The 16,417-nt window shown below is 51.4% G+C and overlaps 2 protein-coding genes across 4 annotated transcripts in view; both read left to right on the forward strand.

Annotated features, from left to right (window-relative positions):
• The window catches only part of LOC134356354 (fatty acyl-CoA hydrolase precursor, medium chain-like), a 98,870-nt gene extending 93,904 nt beyond the window's left edge, over positions 1 to 4,966 (forward strand). The window contains exons 13-14 of one of the 2 annotated variants that reach the window (XM_063067254.1): positions 2,555 to 2,763; positions 4,720 to 4,966. In XM_063067254.1, coding sequence (XP_062923324.1) covers positions 2,555 to 2,763; positions 4,720 to 4,727 — 217 coding nt within the window. In that variant the 3' untranslated portion in view covers positions 4,728 to 4,966. Of the gene's footprint in view, positions 1 to 2,554; positions 2,808 to 4,719 lie in introns of those variants that run through there. The other variant, XM_063067252.1, reaches the window with a different exon arrangement.
• Positions 4,967 to 15,247: 10,281 nt separating this feature from the next.
• LOC134356559 (carboxylesterase 5A-like) overlaps positions 15,248 to 16,417 on the forward strand; it is a 41,878-nt gene continuing 40,708 nt past the window's right edge. For both annotated transcript variants that reach the window (XM_063067526.1, XM_063067527.1), the window contains exon 1: positions 15,248 to 15,691. In XM_063067526.1, coding sequence (XP_062923596.1) covers positions 15,622 to 15,691 — 70 coding nt within the window. In that variant the 5' untranslated portion in view covers positions 15,248 to 15,621. The remainder of the gene's footprint in view (positions 15,692 to 16,417) is intronic.

The raw sequence follows: 16,417 nt of genomic DNA on the forward strand, positions 1-16,417 counted from the left end.
AAGGGAGAGTAGCAGTGGTCGAGTATGCTATCTCCCCGTGTGCTCACCTGAATGTGTTGACAAAACTTTGGAAAAACTTTAGACAGTGACACTCTGTTAAAGTCTCTGGCAACGATGAAGGCAGCCTCTGGTTGTGCAGTCTCCAGCATATTGATGGTCTTGTGTAGTTCGTTGAGAGCGAGGTCAGTACCAGCCTGCAGTGGAATGTACACGGTTGTGATAATAACAGCCGTGAGGTCCCTAGGTAGCCAGAAAGGTCTACACAGCAGCACCAGGTACTCCAGTTCCAGGAAACAAAAGGATTTGAGAGCATGCACATTCTGGGGGTCGCACCAAGCATTATTGAGAATGAAGCACACCCCTCATCCTTTACTCTTCCCAGGGAGGTTTATAGACCTGTCCACCTGGAACAGGGGTATCTGGAGGCTTCAAAGGCATGATCTGGCATCTCCTCCGTCAGCCAGGACTCCACAAGGCACAAAACATCACATTCCTTTGTTTCCCTTGATAGGAGATTCTGGTTCTCAGTTTACACAGCTTGTTGTCCAGGGAATGAACGTTAGCCAGGAGTATGCTAGGGAGAGGCGGTCAATTTGCATGCGGTCTCAACCTCACCAGGTGCCAGCCCTTCTCCCTCGCCTCCAGCGCTACTTCCGAGGTAGCTGTGGTGTAATAATGAGCCTCCCATGGATCGCATAAGCTGGGGTTCCCAGTGTAGAAAAGGGGGCGCATTGCGGGTAAATGCCATCTTTCTGATGTTCAGAAGAGTCAGTCTATTGTATCTGATGTGACTTTCAGCTTCTTGAACAAGAAATACGAAAGAAAGTGCAGAAATTAGCAGTTTACCGTAAAGCTGGAACGGAGTTTGCAACACGGCTGGCATACGCAGCGCCATCTTGGTGAAGGGGAAGGGGATTGGGTGTGAAATGAGAAGCTGGGACGTGATAGTTCAGAGCTGGTGAAGGGGAAGGGGACTGGATGGGAGTGGGTGTGAAATGAGAAGCTGGGACGTGATAGTTCAGAGCTGGTGAAGGGGAAGGAGACTGGATGGGAGTGGGTGTGAAATGAGAAGCTGGGACGTGATAGTTCAGAGCTGGTGAAGGGGAAGGGGACTGGATGGGAGTGGGTGTGAAATGAGAAGCTGGGACGTGATAGTTCAGAGCTGGTGAAGGGGAAGGGGACTGGATGGGAGTGGGTGTGAAATGAGAATCTGGGACATGATAGGTCAGAGCTGGTGAAGGGGAAGGGGACTGGGTGGGGGTGGGAGTGGGAGTGAAATGAGAAGCTGGGACGTGATAGGTCAGAGCTGGTGAAGGGGAGTGGGTGTGAAATGAGAAGCTGTGATGTGATAGGTCAGAGCTGGTGAAGGGGAAGGGGACTGGATGGGAGTGGGTGTGAAATGAGAAGCTGGGACGTGATAGGTCAGAGCTGGTGAAGGGGAAGGGGACTGGATGGGAGTGGGTGTGAAATGAGAAGCTGGGACGTGATAGGTCAGAGCTGGTGAAGGGGAAGGGGACTGGGTGGGATTGGGTGTGAAATGAGAAGCTGGGACGTGATAGGTCAGAGCTGGTGAAGGGGAAGGGGACTGGATGGGAGTGGGTGTGAAATGAGAAGCTGGGACGTGATAGGTCAGAGGTGGTGAAGAGGAGTGGGTGTGAAATGGGAAGCTGGGACATGATAGGTCAGAGCTGGTGAAGGGAAAGGGGATTGGGTGGGAGTGGGAGTGAAATAAGAAGCTGGGACGTGATAGGTCGGAGCTGGTGAAGGGGAAGGGGACTGGGTGGGAGTGGGTGTGAAATGAGAAGCTGGGACGTGATAGGTCAGAGCTGGTGAAGGGGAAGGGGACTGGGTGGGAGTGGGAGTGAAATGAGAAGCTGGGACGTGATAGGTCAGAGCTGGTGAAGGGGAAGGGGATTGGGTGGGATTGGGTGTGAAATGAGAAGCTGGGAGGTGATAGATGGAACAGGAAAAGGGCTGCATCTTTATGATTTTAGATTGTTCAATGTCATTTCCAGTACACAAGTGTAAAGGAGAATGAAATAATTGTTACTCCAGATCCAATGCAGCACAAAAAAAAATCAATAAGGAAAATCACTCAATAATAATAAAAATGCAATAAATATGAATACATATGATAGCTTGTATACATTGATCAATTGTATGGCTATAAAGTGATGCTCGGCACAGGAGTGTCTGTACATCAGGTGACTGACAGGAAATGATAAAGTAGTGTTGATTGGGGGCGTGGAGGGGTGGGTTAGTGGGTGGAGGTGTTGATCAGCCTTACTGCTTGGGGAAAGTAACTGTTTTTGAGTCTGGTGGTCTTGGTGTGGATGCTACGTAGCCTCCTCCCTGATGGGAGTGGGACAAACCATCCATGAGCAGGGTGGGTGGTACCCTTCATGATGTTATTGGCCCTTTTCCAGCACCTTTCTCTACATACTGTGTGTCCTTGATGGCAGTTAGACTGGTGCCAGTGATGCATTGGGAAGTTCTGACTACCTGTTGGATCTTGAGTGAACCACATCCCTAATGTGTAGGTTACTGCTTGCAGGAACCCCAATGGCGAGGGATTGGTACAGTGGCCAGTCTATGATCAGAGTGAGAGCTACCTGCAGCTGAACCTGAAGCCGACGGTTGGGACAAAGCTGAAGGAACATCGAATGAAGATCCTGACCAAAGTCCTGAAGCGCCAAGCTGGGGGCACGATCAAACCAACCCCAGAGAGCTGTGCTGGGGCAGAGACCGAGCAAAGCTCGACAGGTGATAAAGGCCAGAGAGTAGATCTGTAGCCCCCAGCAAGCACACGTTAAACCATCTGCTTAAATGAACTAACTCTGTGAGCCTGCTTCCAGCTCAATGCCACTGGAATGGTTGTGCCACCCTGTCAGGCAAAATAAGGACTGGCAGGAGAGGGGTGAAGAAGCCTTTCAGCTGATGATCTAACCCAACTCATTCATTAACAAATTCTCTTCAACCCATCTCCCCTACTGGGGCATGGGCAATCGACAGTGCTCGCCAGAGTCATCTGTCCTGAGCCAGTCTTCCAAGTTGTCTCCAGAAGTAGCCCATCTTCGAAGATCCTTCCTCTCCCAGGAACGAGGTCTTTGAAGATTCTATTGGCACTTCTCTGGCAGTGGGATTTTATGGAAAAGGGTTGCTAGCCCCATGCACAACCTTCCTCCTTTTGCAGATGGGCTTGGGGCTATCTATTGCTGAGGTACACTAACAAATTAGTAACAGGTAAAAGCACCTTGCTGTCCTTGCAATGGCCCTAATGCTGACGTTCCCCTTGTCTCACTCACTGACCCACCCCCACCTCCTCTGCCACTGTTTGCTCTCGCTCTCACACAAAGTGCTGGAGGAACTCAGCAGGGCAGGCAGCATCCATGGAGGGAATAGAACAGTCAAAGTTTCGGGCTGAGATCCTTCATCAGGACTCGGAATACTAAAGAATCTGTGGAATCTCTGGTGTTGATGCTTTCTCCCTCGGTTCGGGGGAAGGATCGCCTGATCTGAAACATTCCGGTTTCTCTCTCCAGGGACACCTCCTCACTGACTTCCTCCATGGCCTCGTCTTCTGCCACAATGAGGCAGTTCTCAGTTGGAGGAGTACACCTCATATTCTGTCTAGGTTGCCTCAACCCTTACGCTGGCCGCTTTCCTCTTGTCGTCACCTGCCTGGTGGCCTTTCTCCTTCCTTTTTTTCTGTTTGCTTAACATTTCTTTATGATTTGATGCTTCCATCCTGCTGTATGTGTGTGTGTGTGTGTGTGTGTGGGATGGGTGGGTAGTGTCTGTGTGTGGGATGGGTGGTGTCTGTGGGTGGGATGGGTAGTGTGGTGTGTGTGTGTGTGTGTGTGTGTGTGTGTGTGTGTGTGTGTGTGATTAACAGGTGTGGAAACATGGTTTTCATTTGGATCACCTCAGTGTCACTGTAACCTGAAGTTTGACCTGTTCACCAATCCCAATCCGTATTTCAGATTCAGATTAGTTATCACATGAACATGGAAGCACACAGGGAAATGCATCATTTGTTGGTTAACAGCCAACACAATCTAAGGATGAGCCACCATGGTAGCGTAGTGGTTAGTGCGACCCTCAGGCAGCGGATTTCGGATTTCAATTCTGGCATCCTCTGTAAGGAGTTTGTACATCCTCAACGCAGATAGCGTGGGTTTCCTCCCACAGTCCAAAGACAGACCAGTTGGAAGATTAATTGGACATCGTAAATTACCCTGTGATTAGGCTGGGGATAAATCAGTGGGTTGCTGGCAGTGCAGATTGAAGGGCCAAATCAATCAATCAATCAATAAATCAATAAATAAATAAATGTGTTGGGGGCTGCCCGCAAGTGTCACCACAATTCCGGTCACAACACAGCATGCTCACCACGTTCAGCAGAACACCACAAACAACTGGTACTCCACCATTTTAGCAGCCAAGTAAATAATTTGCATTAATTTTCATTTGCTGCAAGTCACGGTAACAGCTTTTTTGAGGGGGACTTTATCAAGTGCCGGTGGAGGTCTGTTAAATATCCACTGTGCCTGGTTACCTCTTCAAAAACTTTACCAAGGCTGAACAACCTCTGTAGGCCCAGCCTCTCACTGATCAACTGAAAATCATCATGAAGGTCTTGTAGACAATTTCCTGACCACAGATACCAAGCTAACCAGTCTGCTGTTGTCTGCTCTCTCAAACAATTTTCTTCAATAGCGGCGTGAAGTTGTGCAATTTTCCAAATAGAAGGAACGGCTTTTGGATCAAGCGAGCTTTAGAAGGTTACGCTTCACGTCTTCTACAGTGTTGTCGCCGACTTGCTTTCAAAGCTGGCGTTGGAAACCATCTGGACCTGTGGATTTGTCGTCACCATTGCTGTTTCTTTCATCATGATTCTTTTTACAAGCTTAACATCGGAAAATAATGTATCATTAATCCTCTACAGTAAATGACAAGATGTATCATTCAACTTGTCTGCATTTTTTTCTGGCTTCAAGGAATAATCCTTGTTAGAACATCGAGCGTTACAGCACAGTACAGGCCCCTCGGCCCAGGAATAATCCTTGTTAGAACACAGAACATTATGGCAGGGGTCCCCAACCTTTTTCGCCGTGCGGACCGGTTTCATGTTGACAATATTCTTGCGGACCGGTGGACCGGCCGACCGGGGGGGTGGGGGGGCGGGATGGTTGCCAACAGACAAGAGTAGCAGTCAAATACGTTGCGTTTACCCAGAGAAAGACTAAAGTGACCATGAAGCCTTGCGCAGGCACCATTGTGCATGCGTGCACCTGCCGATTATTTTTCCACAAATCGTTTTTGGCGTTTCCGTTCGGAGGGGGTGTTAATCACAACCGGAATATCGGTGATAAGTGGCTAATACACTCAATTTCATTTCTAAAAGACTTTATCTAATGAACTTAATATTAAACACACAGCGCATTTTCCTGGCATGAATATAGCGATAAGACAATTATCAGGGGAGGACAGGGGAGCTTGAAGTAAGTGTGGAACGAACTTCCAGTAGAAGTGGTAGAAGCAGGTTCGATATTATCATTTTAAGAAAAATTGAATAGGTATATGGACAGGAAAGGAATGGAGGGTTATGGGCTGAGTGCAGGTCGGTGGGACTAGGTGAGAGTAGCGTTCGGCACGGACTAGAAGGGCAGAGCTGGCCTGTTTCCGTGCTGTAATTGTTATATGGTTATACAAGTCAATAGCATCATAACATTTTAAGTAACGTTTGGATATTAAACACAGCGCATATTTTCCCTGTATGAACTTATAAAATCATTGCAACACACCAATATCGCTGAATCAGTGGGAGCCTTGGGCTGAATACTTGCTCTCCTGCAACAAGATGGTCCTATCGAAGGGTGATGGGAGACAGCGATACTCGAATGGGGTTCCTTATGTCCAGTCTAATCCGCAATTTAGTTTTTGTTACATTTATCGCAGAGATATGTTGGAAATGGAAGCAACGTTTTCAGTGCTTTCCTGGCTATCTCAGGATATTTAGCCTTGACTTTGATCCAGAATGCCGGCAGAGTTGTTATGTCAAACAGACTTTTCAGCCCGTCGTCATTTGCAAGCTCGAGGAGTTGATCTCCTTCCCGCGCTGACATGGACGACGCGTGGGTAATGACCTCACGTGCGTTATAGTTCAACAGTGGGCGTGACAGGTAATGAGGAAAGGTGCAGCTGACTCATATCGCCAAATCATATCGTTTCCTCGCGGCCCGGTAGCGCATGCTCTGCGGCCGGGTGGTTGGGGACCGCTGCATTACAGCACAGTACAGGCCCTTCGGCCCAGGAACTGAGTTTACAGACAGATCAGCCATGATGTTATTGAATGGTGGGGCAGGCTCTTTTGGCCAGATGGCCTACTCCTGCTCCTATTTCTTATGTTCTTATGTCACCTCATGCGTCTTTGGAGCCTCCATCTTACCTACCCCCTCCTCTGACACTTGCAACTCTCCTCAATCACACCTCGAATCTCTGCTGTCTCTTCATCATTCCTGCCAACCTTCCCCTCTCTAATATAGAACATTCTGTCGTCAGCAAGAGGACCCATGTTCCCCTTCCCCCAGTGAGTACCATGCCTGCCACCTCCTTCTTCCATCTTCAAACCCAGTTCTTCAGCAAGAATTCTCCTTTCTGCACCGATGACCCCTTCTCTCATCTCTGACCCTCCTCCTCTTCTTGGACACCCTACGTTTCTTCTCCACCTGCCCTCGATCTTTTCATTTTTAATTGCCAACAAGATATCAACCAGTTCAACTTCAGCACTCCTCCTCAAACCATATAACCATATAACAATTACAGCATGGAAACAGGCCATCTCGGCCCTTCGAGTCCGTGCCGAACTCTTACTCTCACCTAGTCCCACCGACCTGCACTCAGCCCATAACCTCCATTCTTTTCCTGTCCATTTGCTGTCCAATTTAACTTTAAATGACAACATCGAACCTGCCTCAACCACTTCTGCTGGAAGCTCGTTCCACACAGCTACCACTCTCTGAGTAAAGAAGTTCCCCCTCATGTTACCCCTAAACTTTTACCCTTTCACTCTCAACTCATATCCTCTTATTTGAATCTCCCCCACTCTCAATGGAAAAAGCCTATCCACGTCAACTCTATCTATCCCCCTCATAATTTTAAACACCTCTATCAAGTCCCCCCTCAACCTTCTACACTCCAAAGAATAAAGACCCAACTTGTTCAACCTTTCTCTGTAATTTAGGAGATGAAACCCAGGTAACATTCTAGTAAATCTTCTCTGTACTGTTCAGTACATCATACTGTTCACTGTTATCTTCTCACTAAGGGCAGAAATCCTGGCGCATACCATTCATTTTCAATCATAGCCATTCCTCCCCTTCTTCCCATATATGAGATCATGTGCTATACTGGCAAACCACGTGAAGAGAGTGGAGGGTGCCACAGGACAGTTATCAGAGTGATGCCAGAGGCCCTGAGAGTCTTGTACACAGTGTGCTTTAGACCATGAAATCTTTACAGCCTCAGGTACATCCACAGTAAAAATGTATCGATAGAGTTTGAAAAAGAATTGGCAGCCTGAACACACTGGGATACCACATGCCCATAGAGACCCACCCTTGCCCCTCGGAACGCACTGCTCTTCACTCTCTCCTCACCATCAAACCCGCAGACAAGGCGGCTGCTGCTGGAGTGTGGCAGGCAAACCTCTACCTTTCAGAGACCAGGCAGCAACTCTCAGACACTCTTACCTAGACCATCGGGAAATTATCTCCGACACCATCGCTGATCCCATCCACTGTCACCAAACTCACAGTTCCCTTACCTCGCTCTGCTCACTTCTACCTCCTACCCAGGATCCACAAACCTGACTGTCTGGGTCTCTGCCTGCTCCTGCCCCACCGAACTTGTGCCCTCATACCTCAATTCCATTCTATCGCTCTTGGTTCAGTCCCTTGCCACTTACATCCATGATTTCAATCTCCACATGAGCTTCCAGTTCCCTGGCCCCGACTGCCTCATTTTCACATTGGACGTCCAGTTCCTATACACATCTGACCCTCATCAAGATGTTAAGGCAAGCAGAGAGCTTTCTCAATAAAAGAATCAACCGGTTCCCCTCCACTACCACCCTCCTCCATCTGGGAGAAGCAGACCTCATCCTCAACAATTTCCCCTTCGGCTCCTCTCACTTTCTCCAGGTTCGAGGGGGAGTCAAGGTCACCCACGTGGGCCCCAGCTACGCTTGCCTTTTCGTTGGCTTTATGCACCCATGCTGAGCTCGTCAATTTCATCGACTTTGCCTCAAACTTCCATCTTGCCATCAAATTCACTTTGTTCATCTCTGACACCTCCCTCCCCTTTCTTAATTTCTCTGCCTCCATCTCTGGAGACAAACTGTCGACCGACATCTTTTATAAACCTACCGATTCCCACGGCTCTCTTGACTACACCCCTTCCCACCATCTCCTGTAAAGATGGTACTCCCTTTCCCTAGTTCCTTCGTCTCCACTGCATTTGTTCACAGGATGAGGCTTTCCTTTCCAGGACATCAGAGATGTCCACCTCTGGGTGGAGGGGCAGACCCTTATATTCCGTCTGAGTAGCCTCCAACCAGATGACATGAATATTGATTTCTCCTTACAGGAAAAGAAAAATTCCCTTCACCTTCCCTCTTCTCTTCCCCACTCTGGCGTCACCAGCCTGTCATCTCTCCCCAGTGCCCCTCCTCCTTCCCTTTCTCCTATGGTCCAATCTCCTCTACGATCAGATTCCTTCCTCTCCATCCCTTTGTCAACTTCTAGCTGTTGCCCTTTTCCTTCCCTACCTTTTTAATTCTGATGTCCTCCCCCTTCCTTTCCTGTCCTGAAGAAAGGTCTCAGCCCAAAACGTCAACTGTTTATTCATTTCCACAGATGTTCCCGGACTCACTGAGTTCCTCCAGCATCTTTCATTTATTTATCTATCTATACATCTGTTTATTTATTTATTGAGGTACAAAGCCAACCGGCCCTTCTGGTCCATCGAGCTGCCCTGCCCAGCAACCCCCAGTTTAACCCTAGCCTAATCAAGGGACAGTCAGTCAGTCAGTCAGTGGCTGCCGTCCCGAATACAGGGTTGGTGGCTATGCACCTCCATCTTCTTCGATCTTGCGGCAGCACCGAGTACAGCCTCTACTCCAGTCAAGGGACAATTAACCTACAAACTGGTACACCTTTGGACTGTGGGAGGAACCCGGAGCACCCGGAGGAAACCCACGTGGTCACGGGGAGAATGTACAAACTCCTTACAGGCAGCAGCTGGAAATGAACCCGGGTCAGCTGTACCCTAAAGCATTGTGCTAACCCCTACACTACCGTGTGCAAGTGCTGCTTTGGATTTCCAGTATCTGTGGACTTTCTTATGGTTAAAACAGCAAGTGTCCTCACGGTAGAAGCCTGATTTCCACATCCTTGTTTCAAATAGATATTATGCATGAAGGGTGGATTGAAGGAAGGATAGAGAACTTGTCTGCATCTGATCCCACAAGGTTGATTATTAAAGGGAGACAGAGCAGGAACAGACTCTACAACTGTGCAGACCACGGCACCAAATCGATTTACACGAAGATAAAGATCAGATGTACTCGTCAAATGTACAATCAAAAAATACAGTGAAATGTGTCACTTGAGCCAATGACCCAACACAGTCCGAGGATGTGCCGGGGGCAGCCCGCAAGTGTCACCATGATTCCATTGCCAAAATAGCATGTCCACCATTTACTGATGCCCACCATGTCGAGCCTGCGGTGCTGGCTCGAATGGCCGAATGGCCTACTCCTGCACCTATTGTCTATTGTCTCACTGACGTCCACCACTCACTGATGTCCACCACTCACTGACGTCCACCACTCACTGACGTCCACCGCTCACTGACGTCCACCACTCACTGACGTCCACCACTCACTGACGTCCACCACTCAGACATCCACCCTTCACTGACGTCCACCACTCAGACGTCCACCACTCACTGATGTCCACCACTCACTGACGTCCACCACTCAGACGTCCACCCTTCACTGACGTCCACCACTCACTGACGTCCACCGCTCACTGATGTCCACCACTCACTGCACGTCCACCACTCACTGACGTCCACCACTCACTGATGTCCACCACTCACTGACGTCCACCACTCACTGACGTCCACCACTCACTGACGTCCACCACTCACTGCACGTCCACCACTCACTGACGTCCACCACTCACTGATGTCCACCACTCACTGCACGTCCACCGCTCACTGACGTCCACCACTCACTGACGTCCACCACTCACTGATGTCCACTCACTGACGTCCACCACTCACTGATGTCCACCACTCACTGACGTCCACCACTCAGACGTCCACCCTTCACTGACGTCCACCACTCACTGATGTCCACCGCTCACTGCACGTCCACCACTCACTGCACGTCCACCACTCACTGCACGTCCACCACTCACTGACGTCCACCACTCAGACGTCCACCCTTCACTGACGTCCACCACTCACTGACGTCCACCACTCACTGCACGTCCACCACTCACTGACGTCCACCACTCACTGATGTCCACTCACTGACGTCCACCGCTCACTGATGTCCACCACTCACTGCACGTCCACCACTCACTGACGTCCACCACTCACTGACGTCCACCACTCACTGCACGTCCACCACTCACTGACGTCCACCACTCACTGACGTCCACCACTCACTGCACGTCCACCACTCACTGCACGTCCACCACTTACTGCACGTCCACCACTCACTGATGTCCACCACTCACTGCACGTCCACCACTCACTGACGTCCACCACTTACTGCACGTCCACCACTCACTGACGTCCACCACTCACTGCACGTCCACCACTCACTGCACGTCCACCACTCACTGCACGTCCACCACTCACTGACATCCACCACTCACTGCACGTCCACCACTCACTGACGTCCACCACTTACTGCACGTCCACCACTCACTGATGTCCACCACTCACTGATGTCCACCACTCACTGCACGTCCACCACTCACTGCAAGTCCACCACTCACTGCACGTCCACCACTCACTGCACGTCCACCACTTACTGCACGTCCACCACTCACTGATGTCCACCACTCACTGCACGTCCACCACTCACTGACGTCCACCACTTACTGCACGTCCACCACTCACTGACGTCCACCACTCACTGCACGTCCACCACTCACTGCACGTCCACCACTCACTGCACGTCCACCACTCACTGACATCCACCACTCACTGCACGTCCACCACTCACTGACGTCCACCACTTACTGCACGTCCACCACTCACTGATGTCCACCACTCACTGATGTCCACCACTCACTGCACGTCCACCACTCACTGACGTCCACCACTTACTGACGTCCACCACTCACTGACGTCCACCACTTACTGCACGTCCACCACTCACTGCACGTCCACCACTCACTGCACGTCCACCACTCACTGCACGTCCACCACTCACTGCACGTCCACCACTCACTGATGTCCACCACTCACTGATGTCCACCACTCACTGACGTCCACCACTCACTGATGTCCACCACTCACTGCACGTCCACCACTCACTGATGTCCACCACTCACTGATGTCCACCACTCACTGACGTCCACCACTCACTGATGTCCACCACTCACTGCACGTCCACCACTCACTGACGTCCACCACTCACTGACGTCCACCACTCACTGATGTCCACCACTCACTGATGTCCACCACTCATTGACGTCCACCACTCACTGACGTCCACCACTCACTGATGTCCACCACTCACTGACGTCCACCACTCACTGACGTCCACCACTCACTGCACGTCCACCACTCACTGACATCCACCACTCACTGACGTCCACCACTCACTGACGTCCACCACTCACTGCACGTCCACCACTCACTGATGTCCACCACTCACTGCACGTCCACCACTCACTGATGTCCACCACTCACTGCACGTCCACCACTCACTGCACGTCCACCACTCACTGCACGTCCACCACTCACTGACATCCACCACTCACTGCACGTCCACCACTCACTGATGTCCACCACTCACTGATGTCCACCACTCACTGACGTCCACCACTCACTGATGTCCACCACTCACTGCACGTCCACCACTCACTGCACGTCCACCACTCACTGATGTCCACCACTCACTGCACGTCCACCACTCACTGCACGTCCACCACTCACTGCACGTCCACCACTCACTGATGTCCACCACTCACTGCACGTCCACCACTCACTGCACGTCCACCACTCACTGCACGTCCACCACTCACTGACGTCCACCACTCACTGATGTCCACCACTCACTGACATCCACCACTCACTGCACGTCCACCACTCACTGACATCCACCACTCACTGCACGTCCACCACTCACTGATGTCCACCACTCACTGATGTCCACCACTCACTGATGTCCACCACTCACTGACGTCCACCACTTACTGATGTCCACCACTCACTGACGTCCACCACTCACTGACGTCCACCACTCACTGATGTCCACTCACTGCACGTCCACCACTCACTGATGTCCACCACTCACTGACGTCCACCACTTACTGATGTCCACCACTCACTGACGTCCACCACTCACTGACGTCCACCACTCACTGACGTCCACCACTCACTGACGTCCACCACTCACTGATGTCCACTCACTGCACGTCCACCACTCACTGATGTCCACCACTCACTGCACGTCCACCACTCACTGACGTCCACCACTCACTGATGTCCACCACTCACTGCACGTCCACCACTCACTGACGTCCACCACTCACTGACGTCCACCACCCATTGATGTCCACCACTCACTGCACGTCCACCACTCACTGACGTCCACCACTCACTGACGTCCACCACTCAGACGTCCACCCTTCACTGACGTTCACCACTCACTGATGTCCACCGCTCACTGCACGTCCACCACTCACTGACGTCCACCACTCACTGCACGTCCACCACTCACTGACGTCCACCACTCACTGATGTCCACCACTCACTGATGTCCACCACTCACTGCACGTCCACCACTCACTGATGTCCACCACTCACTGATGTCCACCACTCACTGACGTCCACCACCCATTGACGTCCACCACTCAGACGTCCACCCTTCACTGATGTCCACCACTCACTGCACGTCCACCACTCACTGACGTCCACCACTTACTGCACGTCCACCACTCACTGATGTCCACCACTCACTGACGTCCACCACTCACTGCACGTCCACCACTCACTGACGTCCACCACTCACTGATGTCCACCACTCACTGACGTCCACCACTCACTGACGTCCACCACTCACTGATGTCCACCACTCACTGCACGTCCACCACTCACTGACGTCCACCACTCACTGACGTCCACCACCCATTGATGTCCACCACTCACTGCACGTCCACCACTCACTGACGTCCACCACTCACTGACGTCCACCACTCAGACGTCCACCCTTCACTGACGTTCACCACTCACTGATGTCCACCGCTCACTGCACGTCCACCACTCACTGACGTCCACCGCTCACTGCACGTCCACCACTCACTGACGTCCACCACTCACTGCACGTCCACCACTCACTGACGTCCACCACTCACTGATGTCCACCACTCACTGATGTCCACCACTCACTGCACGTCCACCACTCACTGATGTCCACCACTCACTGACGTCCACCACCCATTGACGTCCACCACTCAGACGTCCACCCTTCACTGATGTCCACCACTCACTGACGTCCACCACTCACTGACGTCCACCACTTACTGCACGTCCACCACTCACTGACGTCCACCACTCACTGATGTCCACCACCCATTGATGTCCACCACTCACTGCACGTCCACCACTCACTGATGTCCACCACTCACTGACGTCCACCACTCACCGCACGTCCACCACTCACTGACGTCCACCACCCATTGATGTCCACCACTCACTGCACGTCCACCACTCACTGACATCCACCACTCACTGACGTCCACCATGTCTTTGGACTGTGGGAGGAAAGCAAAACACCCGGAGGAAATCCATACACTCACGGGGAGAATGTACTGACTTTTCGCAGATGGTGCTGGAATTGAACCCAGGTCACTGGCACTGTAAAGCGTTACCGTGCTACCCCATACCTGTACACAGTCCATTTTCCTCCATCCCTGACTAAAGTAACCTGGCTGCCCGTTACACCCCCGGCATTTAGGGCAGCAATGGAGTCCCTCCATCTCTGGCAATGTAGTAGTGGGCAGCCTTTGATCCCAGGGGATCGTGGGTTTGTGCCTCAGGTGGACTGTGTCCTCTCCAGGGTGCAAGCCTGGGCAGGAAGATTTGAAGAACCGGCTGTTGCCCATGCAGTGAGCTCCCACTCTCCATGTCACTGACGTAGTACAAGGGAAGGGTAAGTGCCAATACAGCTTGGCATCAGTGTCATCGCAGGGGTTGCCTGAGTGAAGTTGTAAACATCATCAAATTGCCTTAGAGACCCGGCTCCGGATTTCTTCCTTGGGATTTACTCCCGAAACCTTTCCCATGGGCGGGTACGGCTGCAAGGCAGGAGAGGTTTAAAGTCAGAGTCTTCCCTCTCCTAGGTGGGCTGCTGTCCAAGGCTGACGAGCCCCACCTGCCCAAAGCAACTGGTTTTGAGGCACCAGTGGTCCACCTTTGCCCCTTCTCTTGTCAGTAGAAACCGTTTCGCCGGGCCTGGTAGCTAAGCCACACATGAAGGCCAAGAGTTGGACTTGGTTGTCAGAGACACACATCATTTGGAGCACTTTATAGGTAGTGGGAGCTCATCCCCACTTCCACCCCTGGCTATGACAACCTTAGGAAGCTGGCAGTGTCATCAGCTTCTTCTTGGCTTTCACTACTGCCAGCCATACAGTGTAGGACGGAGACTCCGGAATATCGCCACACTCGGATGTGGAAGGATTCTTCAGTGCTGTTTCCATAACTATTCTGTTTTTCCAGTCAGGGTTGTTAGCCGTGAGCTGAACCCCCGAACCACTGATGGTATATCCTCTACCCTTTGACCTGCTTGGCATGGATGGTGAGAGTGTGGAACGGCCGGCCAGTGGAAGGGCTGTTTGCAACATTTAAGAGAGATTTCGATAACTACGTAGATGGGAGGGGTGTGAAGAGATACGGCCTGAGTGCAGGTCAATGGAACTGAGCAAACCAGATTGGATCAAAGGGCAGGTTTCTCTGCTCCATGCCTCTGTGTCTGAATGGAAAGAATCTGCAGGTCTGTGAGAGATGGCAGATCAGGGAATTGTTCAAGCACAGAATCAATGAGCCCTGCCTATGTCATCCCTCCTTGCTGAAACCTGAGCACAGTGTTTCTGGGTCAGGCCTAGGTACGTCCATCCAGCTGGCAGCATTTTAAAGGCTTCACGGTGGGTGTGTCTGCAAAGAGCCTGACTCACACCCTGAACACTCGCGGCTGAAGCAGAGGTCAGAGGCTCACACTGGTGCGGCCAGCTCCCACTCGGTGGGGGGGGGTCACCGAGCACCATTCCTACTCCTACTGACCCTCGTACCACCGACCCCTGCACCAACGGGATGGAGCAGTGCACCCTCACGATCCGGCTCACCGTCACCTGTGCTGCACTGTGGACCATCTCCTCTCCAGGTAAGCTGAAAGACTAGAGGGAGAAAGAAAGTGGATGAAAGGAAGGAGGTACAGGAGAGATCAGGACTGGGACTGTCAGACTGGGTAACAGCTTCTTCCCTTGGGCTGTGAGACTAACGAATACCCTGCCACCACCGTCAGGAAGGAGGTACAGGAGGTCAGGACTGGGACAGCCAGACTGGGTTACAGCTTCTTCCCTCGGGCTGTGAGTGCAGGAATGTGGCACTGACTTTATTATCATGATTTTATTGCAAAGCAGGGCAGCTTCAGAGGGACACAGGCATGCCTCTGCATTCTCAAGAGTATGTGACGATAAGACCACAAGACATAGGAGCCATTTAGGCCTTTTAGCCAATCAAGTCATTCCCCTCACAGGTCCCCCTTCTCCTGCTTTCTTCCCATATCCTTTCACGCCCTGACCAATCAAGAACCTATCAATTGCCATTTAAATGCACCCAGAGACCTGGCCTCCACAGCTGCCATTGGTTCACCACACTCTGACGAGTGAAATTCCTCCACATCTCTGTTCTAAACAGACATCCCTCTATCTTCCGGCTGTGCCCTCTGGTCCTAGACTCACCCGCTGCAGGAAACATTTTCTCCACATCCGGTCTATTAAGTCCTTCAATATTCAGTAGGTTCAAATGAGATTCCCCCCATTCTTCTAAATTCCAGTGAGTACAGGCCTAGAGCCATCACTGACACTCCTCATACATTAACCCTTTC

Source organism: Mobula hypostoma, chromosome 14, assembly GCF_963921235.1.
Source record: "Mobula hypostoma chromosome 14, sMobHyp1.1, whole genome shotgun sequence".
NCBI lineage: Eukaryota > Metazoa > Chordata > Chondrichthyes > Myliobatiformes > Myliobatidae > Mobula > Mobula hypostoma.